The sequence below is a fragment of the Marmota flaviventris genome, chromosome 2 (assembly GCF_047511675.1).
Source record: "Marmota flaviventris isolate mMarFla1 chromosome 2, mMarFla1.hap1, whole genome shotgun sequence".
NCBI lineage: Eukaryota > Metazoa > Chordata > Mammalia > Rodentia > Sciuridae > Marmota > Marmota flaviventris.
Window position 1 is genome coordinate 118,294,736 of NC_092499.1, and position 23,875 is coordinate 118,318,610.

The window sequence follows — 23,875 nt, forward strand, 5'->3', positions numbered from 1 at the left end:
ATTGTTTCCACCGAAAACTAAAAAATAAATATTAAAAAAATTCCCTCCCTCCCTCCCTCCCTCCCTCCCTCCCTCTCTCTTTCTCTCCCCAAAACAAGAGTATTATTTAAAAAACTATGTATTTATTCAACACAGTGATCTAACAATATTAATGATTAATTATATATTTTTCCCCCCAGGGGAGATGTTTTACAAGATTGGAAAATAGGGAAGATGAGTTTTGGAGGTAGATTCAGTCTTCAAAGGGATTGGTTGTAGAGAGCAGAGAGATGCTGAGCTCAGGAGCAAGGAGCACTAATTTTTATATAGCAAAGTGGCAGATAATTTGTCAACTCTTCAGTGTTGTCTGCGAGTAATCGATAACATAAATGCATTTAGTTGAGCTCTTTGAATGTTAAATTATTTTAATTTTTCCAGTTTTTCAACTTTAAGTATAAATTGAGAACTTGAATCAAGAAGTTGAACTACATTGTGATAGTAGATACTAAAGGATTGGGACACATGAACTATAGCATTTAGAGACTGGATGGGATGGAATGGTCAGAAGAAATATGAAGACCTCTTAGTTATAATAAAGAGGTAAATTTCTTATACTGAAGAACATTAAACAGTGCTTTAATTTGTAGGTGTACAAAAATGCTTTTCTTTCTCTGCATTTTTGTTGTTAAATTTCAAACCTCTTTAGCTAATAGGACAGATATACTTTATTTCTGCTGGTATTCAAAACCATATGTTATATTTTTACTTGGTGTACAATAAATTTTAGAATTATTATTGGCCACATAATTAAGATATATAGTGAGTGATGGTGATTTGTTGATATTTGGAGGAAGGGGTTTACAACTGAAACAAGTTCCCTGTGGTTATTTTACTTTTAGAAGATGGAATTCTATCAAGAGGTGTGAAGCATTCTATCAAAAAGTGAGGACTAATCTATCAAGAAGTGAGCTACTCCATTAAGAAGTGAGAAATTTGCAGAGACTTGGGAATACAGAAGATAGCAGACAAAGATCATTAAGCTTATTTCAGAATAATTTGTCCAGTGACTCTGGCCATAATAAACTAATATTAAGCAAACCTACATGGATGGGAAATCTGGACCCGGGTGAGAAACAAGGGACAGTTTTTATATGAAGTCAGCTAGGGAGCATCTATAACCCTCCTACTATGACAAAGAAAAAGTGGTTAAAAAAATGGTAATAGATCTTTAAAAACATAATCCTCTGTTCCCAAGAAAGGATTGTCTAACAAACTGATTTTTTATCATGAGATTATTTTATATGCAAAAAGGAGATTTTTAAAATCCCTTTCTATTCTTCCCCTGCCAATAATATGTGTTGACAATCCGATATACACTTCCTACTTACCCCAATGCTCACATAATGATATGCATATGACATCGTATAATTTATATTCATTGGCATTTTTTTTGTTTATCACAAAACTCATTCCAGATCAACAGAAATACAGCTCATTTTTTGTTGCATAATATTCTAAGGCAGGTGGGATCATTGAACTATAGTTGATGGATCATATCCATCCTACCACATATATTTGTAAATAAAGACTTACTGAAATATAGTCTTAGCCATTTTTCTGTTGAGTGGTTTAAACTTCTAAACTCCTTTTCTGTTGTAGGTGATATAGTTTGGTTTTTTTTTCTCCAGTTCATTCTTTGTCTGCTTTGTTTCCGTATTTTGCCATTAAAAAAGTGTATGCATTGTGTTTTAAATGCAGGAAAGTGAAGCTCATCTATTTTTTCTTTCCTAACTCTGAGCTGTTATGTTTTGATTTAAAAGCTTGTCTAATTCCAGGACTGTGCTCCTGTTTTCCTAAAATATCTTCAAAGATTCTTATTACCTATTTTTTATATGCCTGGAATGCATTTTTATTTTTGTATTCAGTGGCATTAAAGTGTAGTGGTTAAGATCACAGACTCTGGTTCTGTTGTTACCCATGTGACCTTCGACAAGTTACTTAGCATTTTTGTGCTTTAATTTTCCTCTCCTGAATGGGAATGACAGTAAGACCTATCTCCTCAGGTCGTAACGAAGCTGAAATGAATTTACAAGATTGGAAAATAGGGAAGATGAGTGTTTCGGATAGTATCTGGTACATGGAAACATAAATGTTGACTATTATCTGATGTATGTATCTCATTTTTTTCCCCATATGACTAGGATAACAGTTGTCCTGATAACATTTATGGAATAGTTCATTCTTTTCTCCAGTTGATTTAAAATGTCATCTCTATTGCACAATGCATTTTAAGATATGTACTTCTCTGTTTTTAGGCTTTATAGCCGATTTCATGACTTTTTTTTAATCCCCTGTTCAAGAACTATAATGGCTTAGTTACAAAATATTTATATTTTGTAAATATTGTTAACTGATGAATGAAGTCCGTTACTTTGTTCTATAAAAGTATTTTGGCTTTTCTTGGCTTTCTTTTACTATGTGTGTGTATATGTGTGTTAACCCAGGAGTGCTGTACTACTGAGATACACTTCCAGCCTTTTTAAAATTTTTATTTTGAGTCAGGGTTTCTCTAAGTTGCCAAGGTTAGCCTTGAACTTGGAATCTTCCTGTCCTCCACTTCTGAGTTGCTGGGATTACAGACATGCACCATGGAGCCTAGCTCTTCCATATAATTTTTTAAAAACTCACCAGAATTTATAAAAACTCTGTTCGTTATTAAATCTTAGCACAAGAGAGAGTGATACTAATTGGCTAGGGTTAGAACGGAACCTGTGATCTTATTAATACTTTGACTAGTGGAAGTTTTTAGAAATTTTCTAGTTATATAATCTAGAGGTTGCTATCATCCACTGTGTTAGGTAGATACTGAAATATGGTTGAATAAAACAGTGCAAAAAGATAGATCTCTAGCCTGTAGTTCACAAACTGTACCCTAAGATACCCTAGGGTACCTCAGAGAACTTCCAGGCATAATTCATACTTTCTACGGAAACAGCAACATCTGTTGAACACTGCAAGATGCTTTGAATATTCTGTTTTCCCACTTTCATTTCATTGCTGTGATTCTTTGTGATATTGGGCTTTTAGTTTTTGCTGTGATAAAAAGAAAGTGCCATGTAGAAATCATTGTGGAATAGGAAATGTATGTGGCAGTATCTAAAATAATTCCTGAATTTGAGAAGATGTGTAATGCCCAATAGGTGCATATATCCCATAATAACTGATTGTGGTTATTAAAAAAAGAAATTAGAGTTTTTTTCAGTTAATGTGTATTATTTTTTCAGAAGGTTACTACTAACTTGTTAGGACAGAAATACTTATCATTTGTATGCCCTTAACTTTTTTTCATTTTTAAAATTCTTATTAATTATACATGACAACAGAATGTATTTTGACATATTATACATATATGGAGTATAACTTCTCATTCTTTTGGTTGTACATGTTGTAGAATCACATTGGTCATGTAATCACACAGGAAAGTAGTGTCCAATTCATTCTACTGTCTTTCCTATTCCTATTGCGCCCCCCCCCCCCCCCACCAATTCCCTTCATTCCCCTTTGTCTAATCCAAAGTACTTCTATTCTTCCCTATCTCTCCTCACTCACCTCCTTATTGTGAGCTAGGATCCACATATTAGAGAGAACATTTGACCTTTGGTTTTGGGGGATTAGCTTATTTAACTTAGCATGATAGTTTCCAGTTCCATCCATTTACTGGCAAATGCCATAATTTCATTTCTTTTTATGGATGAGTAGTATACCCTTGTGTATGTATATGTGTGTGTATATATGTATATGTGTGTGTGTGTGTGTGTGTGTGTGTGTGTATATATATATATATATATATATATATATATATATATATATATATATATATATATATATACATGCATACATACATATACCATATTTTTTTCCCACTCATCTGTTGAAGCATACTTAGGCTGGTTCCATAGTTTAGTTATTGTGAATTGAGCTGCTATGAACATTGATGTGGCTGGGTCACTATAGTAACACCTAAATATTAAATAAATGGAACTGTTAGATTTTCCTTTTGGCCTAGGGAATTTGTGAACAAATGTACTGAGAAAATAAGCACCAGGAGCTAAGAAAGTTTCAGAACCTCTCTGCCTTAACAAATATGTTGTTACTGTTTAAAGATTAAGAACATTTGAGGTGCTGTGTGGATAAAGGATATGCTATGCTTGCATGTAATAGGGTGAACCAATCTTTCTGGGCACTGGGGATAGACAGCACTTCAGGGAAAGTTATGTTTAAGCTGAGCCCGAAGGAAGCCAAGGTGTTGACTGGAGAGAAAGGTAGTGGCAGGACTAGTTGGTGCAAAGGGGACAGAAGCTTGAGGAGGACCAGTAGGAGAGTGAGTGATGGCAAGGGGGCAGGAGATAGGCAGAGGCCAGGTCACATAGTGGAGGTCCACTTAAGGAGTTTCTTTAGACTTTCACATAAAAGGCAGTGGTAAACCTTTTGATAGGTTTTAAGCGAAGAGAGAGTATCTTAGATCACTGCCATCCTACTAGAGCAATAAAATACAAAAATGATATCCATAAATATTTAAGTAATGCTATGTATTCTAAATAATATAGAATGAATTTTTTTTTTGGTAAAAATTTGAAATGCCTTTCTTTCTAATATTTTTTTAGTTGTCAACAGGCAACTATTTATTTTTATGTGGAGATGAGAATCAAACCCAGTGCTTCATACACACTAGGCAAGCGCTCCGCCATTGAGCCACAATCCCAGCCCGTAAAATGCCCGTATTTTCAAAGGCATTTTATAAGCTTCCCTATGAATACAATTTTACCTTATTTTTTTGACTATATGTAGTTTTTTGTTCAAGTTGGTTTTTAATGGATATGGATTTTTAAAATGAAAAAATCAAAGCAAGGCAGAATGTTAGACTATAATATGTTTAAATTGATATATATATTGGTATTTTAAGTGGCAAAAGTTTGAATTTAAAAAAAAGTTTTGGGTTTTGTTTATTAGTATCTGTAATAAAATATTTGAAATAGTTAATTTGCACATTTGACTGCCAACCTAATACGTTTATTTCTTTTAAGTTCCTGTATTTAAATTCAGGTGTCATTATAAAGATGTAATAGTTATACAGGAAAGAAAAAGAACCATAATTTAAGCTATGATATTGTACTTCCCATTTGCTTACATTTTGATTTATTTTACTCTAGTATTAGTATATTAATGCAATATAAAAATTTTAATAGTAATAAGAAAGAAAATAATGCAGGTTACTTTTGAAAAAAATTCTTAAGCTCATTTTTCAAGAGTTTTGGACTTGAGAAATGTATTTCATAGTCATAAAATGGGGATGGAGATGTGAAATTCTTTTCTAACATCCCTTTGTTATGTTTGGAGGTGGAGTGATAAGTGATTGGATTTGGAATTGATATTTGCTTATTGCTATAAGCAATTGAATATTAATTGAATATTAAATAATTGAATATCATTACTTCTGCCACTGTATTTCATACTTTTTAGAACTAATCACTCATTTTATAGTTCAAAATCAGTGCCATTCTTAAATTCATAATGTAAATTATAAGTAAGGGATGTGTTTATGTATTTGAGAAACAGTCTTACTGTCATTTTTTGGACTAGACTTCTCTGATGAAGAAACTTGATTATGATTTGAGCTATTTATAGGCAAGGTAATCAGCAAGAGTTTTTTTTTTTTTTTTGTGTGTGTGTGTGTGTGTGTGTGTGTGTTTTAAGGAAAGAGGTAAAGCTCTAAGTTGGAAAACTTTCCCTGAGATAAAATTTGTAATAAATGTTTTCTTTAAATTTTGTTCTTCGCATGTTTAAAGAGTTGACCAGACACTTAGAAAAGTTTCTGATTTCTCCTGTGTTCTTTACGTCAAAGTGAATTCTAGATGAAAATTAAATGTAGAAAATGAAACAATAAAATTAAGAGAACAAAAGCAAGACTAAAATTTTTTATAATCTTGGGATAAAGACCTTTGTAATTCTACCAGATTTAATTTTATGCAGTTTATAATTTTTTATTTTCTTATAAGAAAAATTGGAAGGCCAAATAGAAAAAGGATATTCTCAAAACGTGATAGCCATGATCAAAGATTGCTTTTTAAATTTTTTTTTTTTAAAGTTGTTGATGGACCTTTATTTTATTTATTTTTACGTGGTGCTGAGAATCAAACCCAGTGCTTCACACATGCTAGGCAACTGCTCAACCACAGAGCTACAACTCCAGCCCCAAAGATTGCTTTTAATTCAATAGAATAAATAATCTATTAGAAAAATGCAGAAGAGCTATTAATAGTGAATTTGTGAACAGAATATAGGCAGTCAGTAAACATAAAAAGCTTAACAAAGAATTGTTTCAATTTTCTGCTTCATGTTCTATAGAAAATTTCACTTTGCATACACCAATTTTAAATATTTATAAATCCATTGTGGAGTTTGAAATAAAACTTTTAATAGTTACATCATCTAAGAAGACTTATCTCAAATAGAAGGTTTTCTTTTTTGATGTTCTAAATGAGTCAAATTCGACTTTGCTAATAAGAAGTAAATTTTGCTTATTAGATATTCAGAGTAAAGTGATTATATTTATGTATCATACGTAAAGAACATAAGTGCTTAGAAATAATTTGTGAACATGTTTTAGTTTCTTACAGAAGTGGTAGGAGGAAGTTTTGCCTAATTTGTTCTTTTTCTTTATTCTTGTAGGTGCCAGCATTCGAACATTCACTCCATTTTATTTTCTGGTGGAACCAGTGGATACACTCTCGGTTAGAGGCTCCTCTGTTATATTAAATTGTTCAGCATACTCTGAGCCTTCTCCAAAAATTGAATGGAAAAAAGATGGAACTTTTCTAAACTTAGTATCAGATGATCGACGCCAGCTTCTTCCAGATGGATCTTTATTTATCAGCAATGTGGTGCATTCCAAACACAATAAACCTGATGAAGGCTATTATCAGTGTGTGGCCACTGTTGATAGTCTTGGAACTATTGTCAGCAGAACAGCCAAGCTTACAGTAGCAGGTAAGTTTTATTAAGTGATTTGCTTGCAAATCATATTTTTATATAGGATAAATCTAAATAAAAGCATTTCTTGGAGTTTTCATTTAATTGATAAAAGAACATTTAACAAATAGTATAGTACTATGTTAGGGCTTGTTCAGTTTTGTATGGAAGAAGCTAGTAGTTTTTGGTACTGGGGATTGAACCCAGGGGTGCTTAACCATTGAGCCACATCCCTAGCCCGTTTTTTTATTTTTTGAGACAGGGTCTTGCTAAGTTGCTTAGGGCCTTGCTAAGTTGCTGAAGCTATCTTTGAACTTGGTATTCTCCTGCCTCAGCTTCCTGAGCCACTGGGATTAGGCATATGCCACAATGTCCAACTCAGCTTGTTTTATGGTATAGTTGGTATCAGAGGTATGACAGTTTTTTTTTTTTTTTTTTTGTTGTTGTTTGTTTGTTTTGTTTTGTTTAATTTATAACTTGGAAATGGCAGAAGCTATATAGAAAAACTGTATCACTTTGACAGCTGACTTTTATCCTACCAAGCATAATAATTTGGGATAGTTTTCTGAAACTTATAGTGAAGCCAGAATCCTGGTGCCTTTATGCCTTAACCAAGGGATGGGCATATAATTAACTAATTGAAAATTTATAGCGCGCACATATATATATTAAGGTGAAGAGCAGAAACTTGTAAAGGGAAGAATATTCACTCCCTTTTGGAACATCCTTATTTGAATAATGATGAAAAGTGTTAAGAGAAATTAAGAATCTAGAGAAATAAGATGTGGTTTCTAAATAAGTCATGTCTGCTTTGTAGTGAACACCAGTGTTTCTTAAGATACATATAGTGATCCTTTAGTTGAATTCCAAATGAAGTAGTTTTTCTTAAGGGTTATGTTTTAGAAAATGGAATTTCCTGTAAATCCTGTGTTTATTCTCACTTGATGAAATGCTGGCATATGAGAATGGAATCTCACTGGATTGAGACAGTAGTCTCCTATCTCTTTCTCTCTTTCGAGTTATAGTTGCTGATCTCCTACTCACTCCAGATCGTATTGCTCATTCATTCAGAGGATGATAACTCTTTTTGTCTTAAGAGTTAAATACTCAAAAGTTGAATTGGGTATGACAAAAAGACACTGTAATTATTCCATAATCACAAATTGAAGATGCAAAAATCAGAGGAGAAAAATAAATGGTCTCTTTGGCAATTTTCCATTTTCCTCCTTTCTCTCATCCTTCCTTTCTCTCACCCATCTGCCATGCTTTCTCCAACGTGTATGATAAATAAACTAGCATAATGACTTCTACAGTGTCATTATGGCTAGGCTTCTGGTTATTATTTATGTTCTTAAATATTTTTTATCTGAGTTTTACTCATGATTCCTTCCTCTCAACTGTCCCCTACATCTCATCACCAAATCCACTGAATTCTGCCTCCCAATTTTTCTGTATCATTATACTTTCTTCTTCTTGAGACAGCTCCTCAACTTCCCTTACCACAGCCTTGTATCTACTTGTCTGCCATCTCATTCTTTCTTCCTTCAATCTAGTCTCCACACTGTGGGTCAGAGCACTTTCTCACCCTTCAATGGTTCATTTAGATAATAACACTGTTATTATCTAAACCTTTTAACCCTTTTAAAGGCCTCCTGGTTCTTTTTTCAAGCTGGTACCTATTTCTCCAGGCTAATTTCTTATCATTTTATCCCCCTTACCACTGGTACTACCACATGACCCTCAGCACAGTTTTAGCACTAGCAGTGCTGAATATTTTGATCTTTATTTATTTTTTTCACTTATTCTCTGCCTTGACCTTTGCTCCTGGCGGTTCTATCCCCCCCCTCTTTTTTTTTTTGGTCCGTTTTCCACCAGATTTAGCTCTCATGTTCTTCAGGAAACATTTTTGACACAGTATCTTAGCAGACAGTTTTAATGTAATCCTTAGTACAGGGGAGGGAGGAGGAGAGGAAGGGGAGAGTTCTGTGGTCACTGTAGGGTTCTGTAGGAGAGTTACTTAACCCACTCTTGGCCTGGATATATCTAAAGGATGAATGGAAGTGCTTTTTAATAGTTGCATCGGATGTATTGTATTTGTGATTTATTCAGTTATTTTTTGATGAGTTGTATGTGTGTTAAAATTGTTGGATGGTATAGATAATACTGTAGTGAACTGCTTTCTGCTTTTTTGCAAATCTTCATTTCTGTAAACTAGATTACTAAAATTGGGATTGCTGGATCATAGGGCACCTTGTTTGTGTGTGGATGTTTGTCATTTCATCAAAATGTTAACTATAGAGTTACCATAAGATCCAGCAGTTTCATTCCTAAGGTATCTGTTCAAGAGAAATAAAAAGTTACATCCACACAACAATTTGCACATGACTATTCATGGCAGCATTATTCATAATAGCACAAAAGGGGAAATAATCTAAGTGTCCATCAAGTGGCGAATGAGTTATCAGAGTCTGGTTTGTTCATACAATGGAATATTCTTCAGCAGTAAGAAGAATCGAAGTCTTAATTCATATGACATCGTGGATGAACTAAAAATATTATGCTGGGTTGAAGCAGGTCATAGGGCTGGGAATGTGGCTCAAGCGGTGGTGCGCTTGCCTGGCATGCGTGCGGCCCGCCTTCGATCCTCAGCACCACATACAGACAAAGATGTTGTATCTGCCGAAAACTACAAAGTAAATATTGAAGGATCTCTCTCTCTAAAAAAAAAAAAAAGAAGAAGCAGGTCATAAAGAACCACATTCATGTGATCTCATATACTGGAGTTGTCAAGAATTGGCAAATCTATACAGATTGAAGGTAGATTAAGTCATTTTCTCAGGCTGACCTAGGGATGGTCTAGTGGTGATGAGGGATAGGGAGGGGAATAATACACGGAATGGGGAGTGAGCAAGGTTTCTTTTGAGAATGATAAAAAGGTTCTGAAATTAGATGTGAATGGTTGCACACCTCTTCATATATGAAAAATTCATTGAATTGTATACTTTAAATGTGAACTTTCTGGTATGTAAATTGTATATGAATAAGATAATTTTTAAAAATGATACTGTCAAATTACCATTCTAAAAGACTCTTTTAGAGCTTTTTATATGCAAACACTCAAACTGATTCCAGCTAAGTTTAGCAAGCAGGGAAGTTTTTGAAAGAACATTAAATAGATAGTTCATAGAATTAAACATAAGGCTGCTTTTTCTCTGGGCTATATGATTTCTCCACAACAGAAATTTCTGCTTTCCTGCCTAGAGAATACCCTGGCTGTGGGTGATATTTTGTGCCCCATGGTGGGAGAAATGAGAATACAGTTGTTGTTAATACCTTCTTGCCAATTCTATGTCTTAACTTTCATTTCTTTTTTCTTCTGCAATTTCTTCTCTTGAAAGGCAGTAGGACAACTGACTTCCCTCATGTGAGTACAGGAAGCAGCAGCATTCTCTGCCTTGATATGTCAGTTGCTGGTTGCCCCATCTGCTTTTCCTATTCAGAAACTTTTTGAAATTTCTTGCCTGCCAGTTCCCCATATGTTGTTGTGGGTTTATACTTTTAAAAATTACTCATTTTTATAAGACCTCAGAAGTCCTTTTAACTTTAACAAAATAGAAGCAGTTTTGGGTTTTATTTAAGATTCCTTTTTCCCCTGACTTCATTAGATTTTGGATCTATCTTGGTCAATCCCTTTTTTCCTGGTTTTCTTCTGGTTGCTTAAAAGTAGATATTAGAATAATTTTGCCTTTATTTCATTTCTTCAAAAATCACCTTGAAATTAAAAGAAAAAAACAAGGAAAAATTGTGCCAGGGCTAGAAAACCCATACGTTATTTATATTTGGAATGATTTACCATCATAAAACTAGAAAATCTGTAATTATTTTTCATAATTTGTTTTCTGGTCCTTAAACATTTTGCTGTGTTCAGAGCATAGGTTCATGAGTCACTTTTTAGATATTGTTAAAACAGTAGTAGCTAGTGAGTATTTATGCAATAAGCAGTATATTATATGTAAATTATTTACGTTAGATAATTTTTAAAATGTGACCCTCTGAAGCCTATTGTTTTTCTCGTTTTACTGGTGGCAAAATTGAGGCTGAGAGACAGGCGAAATAGCTTGCCAACTTTGTAACAGCCATGAAAGATGGTGTTGGAATTGTATTCAGGCATGTGACTCCAGAACTGACCCTGTCTGTCTCTTCATTCTGTGGCATCTATAGAGCTCTTATGACCACAGTTTTTGGTTAACATTTTATTTGAAGTAATTTTAAACTTAAGGAATAGTTTCAAGAATAGAACAAAAAGATCTCATGTAACTTCTTCCAGATTGCCCAGTTGTTAACATTTTACCACATCTGTTGTGTCATTCCCCAAGTATGTATTTTTTCTGAACCATTAATAGTTGTAAGTTGCAGACATGTTGCCCCTGTTACCCCTACCTGAATAACATCGGTGTATGTTTGCTAAAAACAGGAACATTTTCCTAAATAATGACAGGCATCCATCAAAATCAGAAAATTAATCTCAATACAATACTACCACTTAATTTAGATTTCACATTGTCTCGGTAATGTTTATTATAGTAAAAAACAAAAGCTGAAACTTTGCCATCTTCTTTCCTGTTGATCTAGGATTACATGTGTCATTTGTATCTCTTGGACTCTTTTGGTATTACATTATTCTAGATTTAGCCAGAAGAAACTCCCTTCAATCTTGATTTGTATGTGTCTTTTTATACATACCCATTGTTATTCGAGTAGTTCTTTACTGTATGTTATGAGTTTTTACCTTATATCATAAAGGAAGGAACCCGGTTGTTCTTGTACTTTTCCTGATCTGGTCCTAGAATCAGCCATTTCTCCAAGAAGCACTGATTCCTTGTAGTGGAGAATATTATTTGGAAATAAGGATAAAGTCACCATATGTACTTATTGCTACTGGAGTGACACTGATTCTGGATCCTCTGTATGGAATATAATAATATAAATACATATGTATAAGCTGTGTGTAAAATATATGCATATTTCACAAATAGTTTTATATCTGTATATTATATCTACATATAGTTCTGTATCTGTAGTTATATAAAGCTATGAGTTTATCTGATGTCTTTATTGTAGACCAATACCTTGGAATTTATTCTATCCTTGTCCTTTTCCATATTTGCAATATTTGCATCTTTTCCTACTGTGAGGAATCTTGACTACAATTATCCTTGGTACATTTAACTTATTTACTCTTTATTCCTGTATGTAGCCGGTTTCGTGATGCATGGACCTTCTTGATCCTGATGCTACCATATGTTGTGGCCACATGGCCTGACTTGCTCTTGGCTCCCTTGACTAAAGTTTTAAGTAATAGTTAATTACTTTTCCCCCCCCTTTTCCTTTATTGTCCAGGACTTCCAAGATTTACCAGTCAACCAGAACCTTCTTCAGTTTATGCTGGGAACAGTGCAATTCTGAATTGTGAAGTTAATGCAGATTTGGTTCCATTTGTGAGGTGGGAACAGAACAGACAGCCCCTTCTTCTGGATGATAGAGTTATCAAACTTCCAGGTGGAACGCTGGTTATCAGTAATGTGACTGAAGGAGATGGGGGACTATATCGCTGCATAATTGAAAGTGGTGGGCCACCAAAGTACAGTGATGAAGCTGAATTGAAAGTTCTTCCAGGTATTAACTCATTATCAGAACTGATGGTTTTGTGTTTGTAAATGGATAAAAAAAATTTTTATTTAAAAAAAATAAAAACTGTTAATATGTGGTGTAATGTATTAACTATCAGTAAAAGGAGTCTCAGTTTTTTACAGGAGTTAAAAAAAAATAGGCCAGAACAATCCACTCTTTAGTGAATATATTATTAAAATTATCAAGTAATAAAGTATGTGCCATATCTAATTGAATTCTTCTTGGTCGAAGATATTTAGCCCTATGTCTTTGGTCAAGCTGCTGTTTCTCCCCACAACAGAGTATGGTTATAATTAGGTCATTTTTACTTGTAAGAATTTAAGACTAACTCAGGCTAGTTCATATAAAGGATGGGTAAGGTGGTAACTTAATGTGGTAGCTTTGGAGACACTAGCAAATGAGAGCTCTTGCTTCTCTATTGTGCTGCTCCCCCCTTTCATGTAAACTCAGCTCCTCTTTCAGTGTTGCCTGTTTTTTATGTGTCTTCTCATTCTTTCTGCCCCTACTGGCTTTGCTCATAATTGGTTTTGTATGTATTTTCTCAGCTGTCCAGCTTCTCCCTTACGCTTAACCTCCTCTCACTGTGGCTCATTATAGTCCCTCTACTTCCTTGATATTTCGTGACCTTTCAGTTTCTATTCTCATTGCTGGGTGCCTGATCGTTTCCATAGTTCTCATTTCAGATTCAAGTTTATGAATATAATTGGGCCATCCCTACATTGTTTGGGCAGAGATTGTGGTAATATAGGACTACTTTATAGGCTTATTTTTAACCTATGGACTGCCTTACAAAGTGAAACCTGTTTTATGGGATGTGACTTTTGACGGTGTTCCCAATGGGCCTTGAACTAATGCTTTAAAATGCAGCTTGTTTCATTTTTGTTACCATCCCTGCCATTTAATTCCTGTCTCAGTGTTTCTTAATTTTTAATTATTATTTTTTGCCATATGTGGGATTGAACCCATGGCCTCATGCATACTAGGCAAGTACACCCCGTCTCTGTCTCAGTGTATTCTCAGCAACCCCAGTTATCTTTGCTCAAAACCAGTGGTTTTCCATGTCACTTAAAGTTCTTGGTCTGTTCAACTTTATGTAATCTTTTCACTTCCCTCCTTTGCCCCTCCCTTCCAATTCCTGATCTTCTCTCCCTCACTCTGTCATTGTGACCACCTTATGCTGATAGAAAATTCCAAATGTTTTTACTTCAGAGGTTTTCTACTTGCCATTTTCTCTGCCTGGAATCCTATATACCTGGCTCACCCTCTTATCTCTGCTCAGATATCAGTGAACCTTCCTTAAATATTCTGATTAAATAACAGCCTTCTGTTTACACCTCCAGTGCTTCTCCTTCCTCCTCAATTTTACTTCAGAACACATCATCATCTGACATATGTGTTGTTTGTTGTCTCTCCCCCTGCCATTAGTATGTAAGGTCAACAAGAGTAGGGGATTTCATGTCATGTGAAGAATGGTTCCTGGCACATAGAAACCAATACATATTTGTTACAAATTTGTTTATTTGAGTCTATCAAAGTTCAGTTAAATATGTGTAAGTAATTAAGTGTGGGGGAAAAATTATTGCCAAAAGCAGTGTCCTTCATTCTACTTCCTTTGGGCCCTGCTTTTTTTTTGGTTGGCACTGGCAATTGAACCCAGGGCCTAGCATGTGCTAGGCGAGTATTCTACCACTTAGCTATATCTCCAGCTCTTTTTTGTTTTGAGATAGGATGGCCTCTGAATCCTCCTACCTCAGCCTCCTGACCATTCTGTTCCTGACTTGTTTATTTGACATGGTAGATTTCTTCTTTACACCTAGCATAGCATTCAAGCAAATTCTCAGAATTTGATTCAAGAAAACAAGGTTTTCAGTGTCAAAGGATGAGACCATTACTCGATATCTAAAGCAAAAACAGTGCTAGATATTTTGCTGACTGAAGTCTATGAGAGTTTTGCTTGTCAGACAGTCTTCTCAAGAAAAGCTGATTGCTGATCTTCTATAGTTTTTTTTTGTTGTTGTTGTTGTTGAAGGCATTGTTTTGGTTTGTATATATATAAAGAGGCAGAGGCAGGTTACAGCAGTGAATGACTTTGCCCTTGATTGATTGACTTTTAAAGCCCAGGATTGTCACTTATTGGTTGGCTTTCAAAGGCACATTCCCTGAAGTGAGGTGTCATTAATCTGTTAGGCAGTGGTTACTTGTTACCATGACTAAAGAACCATAATTAATGGACTGGACAAGTTTAAAACCATTTCTGGTAGTTGTTACCATGGCCCATAGAACACCTTTTCCTAAGTGTGGTGACATAGCTTATATCCCTCTGCCTCAGACTGGTCTTTTTTTTCCACTCAAAATTAACATTAAGTTAATATCACCCTATTAAATAAAGAACTTTATCTTTTTCCCACAGGAGTATAGCCTTTTCACATTTCCACAAGAGGTCAGTTCTATAAAATGAACACATTAATTCTTTATCTGAATAAAGGATACACAAATACAGTAGTAACTTTAGTTTGCTGCATTACAAAATCAAGGATTGACAGACTAAGTGAGCAAGTTAATGAGATGAAACACAGAAAGATTTCAGAAATAATAAATCCAGGGAAGGACAGGAAACCTCTCATATCCCTATGAGTAGGAGAGAATTTCAAGAGTCCTGAACTTGTTCATTTTCTCTACTGTTTGAACCACTCGTGACATTAATGTTGTAAAATAAAGAGGATCCATGTCAAATCTCCCTTGTTTGACCAGTAAGTAAATTTAATCTAAAGGCAGGAACTATAACTTTTTTGCTTTAAGATCCCTAAACAGGCTATCACAATGCTTTGCATATAGAAATTATTTGATAAATGTTTGCTATTTTAAATAGAATTTTTTTTTCTTTTTTTCAGTTGTAGATAAATGCAATACTTTTTAAAATTTTATGTGATGCTGAGGATCGAGCCTCGTGCCTCACATATGTGAGGCAAGTGCTACACCACTGAGTCACAACCCCAGCCCTAAATGTAATTTTCTTGTGTCACTTTTGCTTAAAATATTTTGTCATAAAAAGCCCCACAAGACTGAATAGGAGTTAGACATTCCTTATGACTAACTGATAAAGTGCTTTGTCTTTTATTTAAATTCTTTTTAGATCCTGAGGAAACACTCAGCTTGGTATTTTTGAAACAACCTTCTTCCTTAGTCAGAGTCATTGGTCAGAGCACAGTGTTGCCATGTGTTGCTTCAGGACTTCCTGCACCAGCCATGAGATGGATGAAAAATGAGGAGACACTTGACACAGAAGGGTAAATGTTGTCTGCCTAAAAGCCTTTTTCTGTCTGAGCTTGAGACCATCTAATCCTTTTTGGAACTATTATTAATAAAAAATGATTACTTTATTTAAACACATTATAATGCTCATATGTCATCCTTGAAATATGTTCATGTGCTGTATATTATTATGATATTTAAAGAAAAAACATGCTTTCAAAATATTAAAGGATAATCATTCCATTTGTTCTTTCTGAAACTTTGATATACTTAACTTACAGCTTTGGGGTTTCCTTCCCTAAATTGTTTCAAGAACTTGTAGTCTCAACTAGCCTGAGTCTTCTCTTTCATTCTTATCATTTTTAAAAATCTTTTTTCCTTGCTCAAATAGTGTAAGCAAATGGATTCTTCATCCTTTGCTTTTGCCTTTTGAAATCGTACTAGCTCTGCTCTATTCACGAATTCTGCATCTTCCACAAAAGCCTTCTGTCTTAACATCACCCATCCTATCCTCTGTCTCCTTTCCCGCCTCATTTTTTCCTTATGTAATGAGTACTTTACTCAATTGAATTCTGTCTCATATGAGAACTGGTGTGATAGTGATGATAGCAGTAGTCAGGCATGTTTTCAAAACAGAGCTGTCCTGTACATTATAGGATGTATACTCACATCTCTGGTTTCCTACCCAATAGATGCTAAAAGCACTTCCAGTTGTGATGACTAAAAATGTCTCCAGTTTTTAGATGTCCTTTGCTTGAGGGTAGGGGACAAAATCACTCCCAGTTGAGGACCACTCTACTGGAGCAGTGCTGTCCAATGAAAATATAATATAAACCACATATGTAAATTAAAGTTTTCTGGTAGCCACACTAAAAAAGTAAGAAGTATGTGGGCTGGGGCTGTAGGTCAGTGGTAGAGTGTTTGCCTTGCATGTGTGATGCACTGAGTTTGATCATCAGCACCACATAAAAATAAATAAATATATTGTGTCCATCTACGGGTAAAAAAAGTATTTAAAAATTAAGAAGTATGTGTGCACTACTAAATATACTAATATTTTATATGGTGTGCTGCTTAGAAAATAATTTATACCGCTTTAGTTTGTACATTAAAATGAAATAAGATAAACTAGTTCTTCAGTCATACTGCCCACATTTCAAGTCTTAGAGGTCTCATGTGGTTAGTGGCCATAAATTTGAATAAAGGAAAGTGTAGAGTTTCCTACTTGAGTTATTCATAGTGAACCGACAATCTTAATTTGTGCATCTCAGTAGCCAAGACATGTTGCTGGGAATGAGGTTTCCACTGCTCAACTCCACTAAAATTTGGTAGACCAAGGCTGGTGAAGAAAAGCAGGTTTATTAAAACAGGCTTTGAGGAAGACAGAGGAGATCTTTTTCTGTTGCAAATCTCTGTCTTCAAGGGCTCAGGGACCCTAAGAGAAGAGGAGGTTCAGTTGGACAAAAGGCAGGAAATTCTCTCTCTCTCTCTCTCTCTCTCTCTCTCTCTCTCTCTCTCTCTCTCTCTCACACACACACACACACACACACACACACACTTGAGCTGTACTAGTCAGAAATATGTTTCAGTTCCTTGATGCCTCCGTGGGCCAGGGGATAGCCTTTTAATTTTTATTCTGAGGTGGAGAAAAGTCCAGATGCAGAAAGTGGTCATCAGGAAGTTGTATTTAATTTTAAAGAGGCTCTGTTTCAAATATGGAAAGGAATATTTATTCAGTCAGCTAGGTGATCGGCCTTCAGTGATACTGGGGACGATGAATCAGATTGTTCCTCACATATTCATTAGCAGAACTAATGGTATTATCCCCAATATTGCCTGATTTCTTCCTCATCATTCATCCATTCACCCACCGCTTTGCCCATGTTTTGCTTTTTCCTTTCTTCCTGTTTTTCTTCCTATCTAAATATGAGGTGAAGAACTTATAAGACTTCAAAGAAATTTCTTTTAAAATTTTGCTAACTACAACATAGAGAATCTTGAAAATAGAGGAGAAAAATATTTCAAGCTCTTAGAGCATGAGTTTTAATTGAAGGGCTGGGGTTGTAGCTCAGTGGTAGAGTGCTTGCCTAGCATGAGCGAGGTACTAGGTTGATCCTCCGCACCATATAAAAAACAAATGCATAAAAAATAAAGGTTAAATTCTTAAAAAAAATTTAATTGACCACATGTTAAAATATCAGGGGTAAGAAACCGGAATAGATTTATTTTAAAACTTGTACATTTTATCATTATAGAAGGACATTCTGAAGATCTAAATAAATTTTTTCATATAAAAAGTGAGAATTTCAGGCTAGGGTTGTGGCTCAGTTGTAGAGCACTTGCCTAGCATGTGTGAGGCACTGGGTTAGATTCTCGGCACCACATTAAATAAATTAATTAAGTAAATAAAAATATTGTGTCCAACTACAACTAAAAAAAAATTTTAAAAAGTGAGAATTTCTATGATTATCATCGGTTCAGCAATTATTCACAAATAATTATTAAATGCTGAATATATCAGGTACCATACTACGTACTAAAAATAGAGTGATGGACCAAACACATAATTGATAGTCCTGTAACTGTTAAGAAGATTGAATTTGTAATTTCAAAACTCCTGAAAAAGAAATCTCAAGACCCAGATGGTTTCACTCAAGAATCCTGTCAATATTTTAAAAAGAATTAACTCCAATTCTATACAGTCTGTCCAGAAAATTGAAAAGAAAGAGTTGAAAGTAATATTATCGTGATACCAAAATTAAAGACAATATCAAAAATAAACTTTAGACCTCCTAGGAATATAGACACAAAAATTCTTAACAAAATATTAGCAAATAGAATTCATTGATACATAAAAGTAATTATATGCCATGACCAAATGGAGTTTATTCTAGGGATGAAAGGTTAAGTATTCTAAAATCAACCAGTGTAATCCACCATACTATCAGGCTAAAGGAAAAACCAACGTTTCATGATAAAGCATTTGACAAAATTGAACATGCATTCTTGTTTTTCAAGATCCCAGAAAAATAACTTAGTTGAAAAATCCTACATCAGACATTATACTTGATGATAAAAGGCTAGAACCTTCCCTCCTAAGAACAGGAATAAGTTAAAGAAATCCATTGTCATAGTGTTGGAAGTTCTAGCCAATTCAATAAGACAAGAAAAAAGAAAGGCATAGAGATCAAAAAGGGGGGGAAAAAAACCAATTTTTATTTGTAGATAGTGTGTTTGTCTGTATCCCAAGAAACCTACCAAAAACAAAACAAAGCAGAAACAAAAACAAAATAAAAACCCAAAAACCCTTTAGAATTAATCGAGTTTACAGGATATAAGATAAATTTAAAAATTAATTGTTTTTCTATATATTAGGAGTGAACACCTGAACACCAAAATTGCAAATATGGTACCATTTGCATTCACCCACAAGAATTGAAATAGATGTAAATTTAACAGAACTTGTGTAGGAATTATATGCTAAAATCCACAAAATGTTATTGCAAGAAATCAAGACTTAAATAAATGGAGAGACATACTGTGTCAAGGATTAGAAGACTCAACATAGTAAGGATGTCAGTTTTCTTCAAATTGAGCCAGGTGTAATGGCACACACCTGTAATCCCCATGACTTGGGAAATTGAGGTAGGATTGCAAGTTTGAGGTCAGTCTAGGCAACCTAGACTTTGTCTCAAAATAAAAAATAAAAAGGGCTGGGGATGTAGCTTGGTGCAAATTTTCTTCAAACCGATATACAACTTAATTCAATTCTCATCAAAATCTTGGTAAGATTTCCTTATAAACAAGATTATTCTAAAATTTATATGGAAAGGGAAAGAACTAGAATAGAAAGAACAGTTTTTAAAAAGTGAGGAAAATAAATCTATCTGATTTCAAGACTTATTACACTGCTACAGTAATCAAGAGGTATGGAATTGTTGGAATATCAATACAAAGGTTAATGCAACAGAATAGAGAACCCAGGCATAGACCCACAGAGATATGCCCAACTAATTTGCAAGGTGCAAAAGTGATTCACTGAAGGAAAGATAGCCTTTTCAACAAATACTCCTACATTTATACGTAGATAAAAATATGAGTCTTAAGTCTCAGATTTCATATAGGAATTAACTTAAAATGGATCACAGACCTGAGTATAAAACAAACAAAAATTTAGAAAACCCATACATAATTAGGATCTAGGGCTGGGCAAAAGGGTTTTAGGCCTCATGCCAAAAGTACCATCCATATGAGAAAAATTTGACGAATTGAATGTCATCAAAATTAAAAGTTTTTGCTCCATAAAAGACCCCATTAAGAGGATGAAAAGATAAGCTGCAAGGTAGAAGAGAATATTTAGAAACCACATACCCAACAAAGGACTAGTATCTAGAATATATATATAAAGATCTCTCAAAAAACTCAAGAGTAAAAAGCATGTAATCCAGTTTGAACATGGGCAAAAGACATGGAGAGCTGTTTTGCAAACAGAATTACACTTGGCAAATAAGAAAAGTGTTTTGACATTATTAGCTATTAGGTAAATGCAAATTAAAACCACCAGGAGATATCACTACATTCCTGCCAGAAGAGCTTAAAAAAAAAAAAAAAAAGTGGCAATACTGAATTCTGGCAAGGATATAGAGAAATGGGATGGGTCATTCTGACATTGCTTGTTTGGAATGTAAAATGGTACAGGCATTGTAGAAAAATGTTTGGCCATTTTTTATGAAACTTCCATATAACCTTGCAATTGCATTCTCAAGCTCTTGGGCATTTATCTCATAGAAATGAACTTACATTCACACAAAAACGTGCACAAGTGTTTTAATACCTGTCTTTCATTGAGTGAATAGTTAAATAAACCATAGTAGATCCATAGCATGTACTAAGCAATAAAAGGAACAAAATATTGATCAGTCTCCAGAGAATTATACTGACTAAAAAAAGAGTTTATAAAGATTACATACTATACAATCCTATTTATAAAGTTTTTTTTTTTTTTTTTTTGTGTGTGTGTGTGTGTGTGTGTTTGGCAGTACAAAGCTTGAACCCAGGGGGACTCTACCTATGAACTATATCCCCACCCCTTTTTATTTTGAGACAGGGTCTTGGCTGGCCTGGGATTTGAGATCCTCATGCCTCAGCCTCCTTGAGTAGCTAGCATTAGAAGTGTGTGCCTGTGCACCTGGATATGTACCATTCTTAAAATGGCAAAATTACAAAACTGGAAATCATGATTAGCAGCTGCCAATGGCTGATCAGGAGATGAGAATGGGAGAGAAGTTATGTATGAGTTTAAAAGGTATAATGGTTATGGAAATGTTCTGTGTCCTGATGGTATCCTGATAGTGATATTGTGCTCTGGTTTTACAAGATGCTACCATGGGTCTGGGATAAAGATAAAGCATATGTGAAACCTCTTTGTATTACTTATAAGAATTACATGTGAGATTGTATTTACTTCAGAAGAAAAGTTTAATGAAAGTAAGCCAATGAGAGAGTAAATTTTGTGCCAGAGGAATATCTATAAGCCTTAGTTTTCCTCTACCATCCTTTCCTGCTGTAGTGTCTCAGAAGTCTTATTATGCCCTAGACCTTGCTACTTCCTATCTTCTCCAGTGCCTTCAAGAATCCCCCCACCCTTTTTTTTCTTTTGGACACAATACCTTTATTTTATTATTTTGTTTTTATGTGGTGCTGAGGATCGAACCCAATGCCTCACACATGCTAGGTAAGTGCTCTACCACTGAGCTGCAATCCCTTTTTTGACATTTTCCCCTCTCTGTTAGCTCCTTCTCTTTTGCCTATTAAAGGATTTGCCTCTTTCACTCAAATAACTATAACAAACAAAAAAACTAAATAAAGCAAGCACTATTTCCCTTTGCTTCTCTTTCACACTTTTGTAACCTTAGGAATCTTCTTTGGCATTTGTTTCTTCCTCAGCTTCAATATCCAGTCCATTTGCAAGATTTGTCATTTTACTTCTTAGGTATCTCTGCAATACAACCATGCGGTTACTAGGTATTCTTAGCTATTGTCACTTCAGTAGCTGCAGTAGCCTCCTGTTCTTGCCACATGTAATCTTGCCTCATTCCAAATATATCTTCACACTCCTGCCAGAGCAGCCTTTCAAAGTTCATCATATGACCACCAACCCCTAACCCACTTTTAAACATTTTTTAATGGATTTCTATTGTTCAAGATTAAGGACACAGATTCTTAAAACGGCTTTACTTCTGTCAAGCTAGCAATTATTTGTTAAATGAAACAGAGTCTCTATCCTTATATTTATCGTCATTCAAGAGTAAGTCAGTACTTTGCGCCTTCTTATTACTGCTATAGTTAGTTGTTTGTTTTTCAGTTCTGAGTCATTGCAATAACTTCATGACCAAACTTCAGATTCTAGTCTTTTTCTATTCCCTCTGTTTCTTCACAAAATCTGATGATGCCATTAATTTTCTTAAAAGCCTTCCTCCCCTGCTTCTACTTTGGTAGGGGAAAGTCTCCTTAGCATACCAAGCTCTTGCATATTGACCAAAAGCTGCTTAGGGACATACACAGCCCTCATTTTCAGCTACACTGAACTTAACTTGGGTCCCTTTGCCACACATACTTTTTCACGTATTCTTCCTTCTGTCTGCATATTAGAATATTGGAGTTCTAAAGACTTGGTTGTTTACTGTGAGTCATCAACATGTTAAATGAATTCTACCACCCAAATGGATATTCTTCCCAGTCTTCTTTTAAAAAGAGTAAAATCGGGCTGGGGATGTGGCTCAAGCGGTAGCGCGCTCGTGGCATGCGTGTGGCCTGGGTTCGATCCTCAGCACCACATACAAACAAAGATGTGGTGTCCGCCGAAAACTAAAAAATAAATATTAAAAAATTAAATAAATAAATAAAAAGAGTAAAATCAATACCATTCAGAAAGATTGAATACTACTGTACTTGTACTCACCAATGCCAAGTATCCTGCATAGCAAATATCAGGAATAATTTTTAGTATAATTATTAGATAAACTGTCTTGCTTCTGAAAATGTTATATCAATTTGTGTTTCAAATTATGTGCATTTTAGATAGATATTATGTATATATTGCGGATTTCTCATTTGGGAACATTTGTAAAATGCAGGGTCTTAATTTTTGCAAAATTTTCTTATTTAATGAAGCACTAAATCCTGTCGTCTTTTTTTCCTGGACATTCTTGCTCTATTCCATTGTATCTTCTTTATTTCATCACATAAAGTTGGGATTTATAGGTATAATTAAGACCTTTCAGATAGGAATATCACTTGATAAAGTTTAATCATTGACTTCTAGAGTAGTCTTTCTTGGAGAAGTCATCAAACCTGATTCTGGATTTCAGCTTTTCAGGTCCAGACACTCAATCTCGTTTATCAGATTTAGAAAGACCAATTACCTATACTTAGAACATTCTGAGATTTAAGCCAGAATAGATCTTTCTTTACTTCAAATGGGAAGAATAAATGTAGTAAGGACTAAATAGTTATTTCCTCTGATTTTCCTCCATAAGAAATTTTGCATGAAAAGTCAAATAATAATAATATATTTTTTCTTGGAAATACATACAGATAGAAGTATAACAATACTAAGATTTGGAAAGAATCTAGCCTATAAAATCAGTTTAGACTGGTTTAAAATTAAAATATATTTATTATGTGTTTGATGCTATATTTTGTATTTATGCCATCTATGAAAATAACAAAGTGGCAGCTTTTTTTTATCCACTTGTAGAATTAATTACATTCCTTGCTTTATGTCAGGTGCCTTTGTAGGTTTGATTTAGTTTACAAATTTACTTTATAAATTTTTAAAAATTTTTATTCTTTTTAGTAACATACATGGACTTTGTAAAAATTTGATGAAACAATTGACTTGTAATTTCTTCCTTGATGTTAC

The 23,875-nt window shown here is 34.4% G+C and overlaps 1 protein-coding gene across 5 annotated transcripts in view; it reads left to right on the plus strand.

The window, feature by feature from the left end:
• The window catches only part of Neo1 (neogenin 1), a 246,988-nt gene that overhangs the window by 76,606 nt on the left and 146,507 nt on the right, over positions 1-23,875 (plus strand). For all 5 annotated transcript variants that reach the window (XM_071608453.1, XM_071608454.1, XM_027925907.2 and 2 more), the window contains exons 2-4: positions 6,709-7,026; positions 12,409-12,684; positions 15,833-15,986. In XM_071608453.1, the coding sequence (XP_071464554.1) occupies positions 6,709-7,026; positions 12,409-12,684; positions 15,833-15,986 (748 nt within the window). The remainder of the gene's footprint in view (positions 1-6,708; positions 7,027-12,408; positions 12,685-15,832; positions 15,987-23,875) is intronic.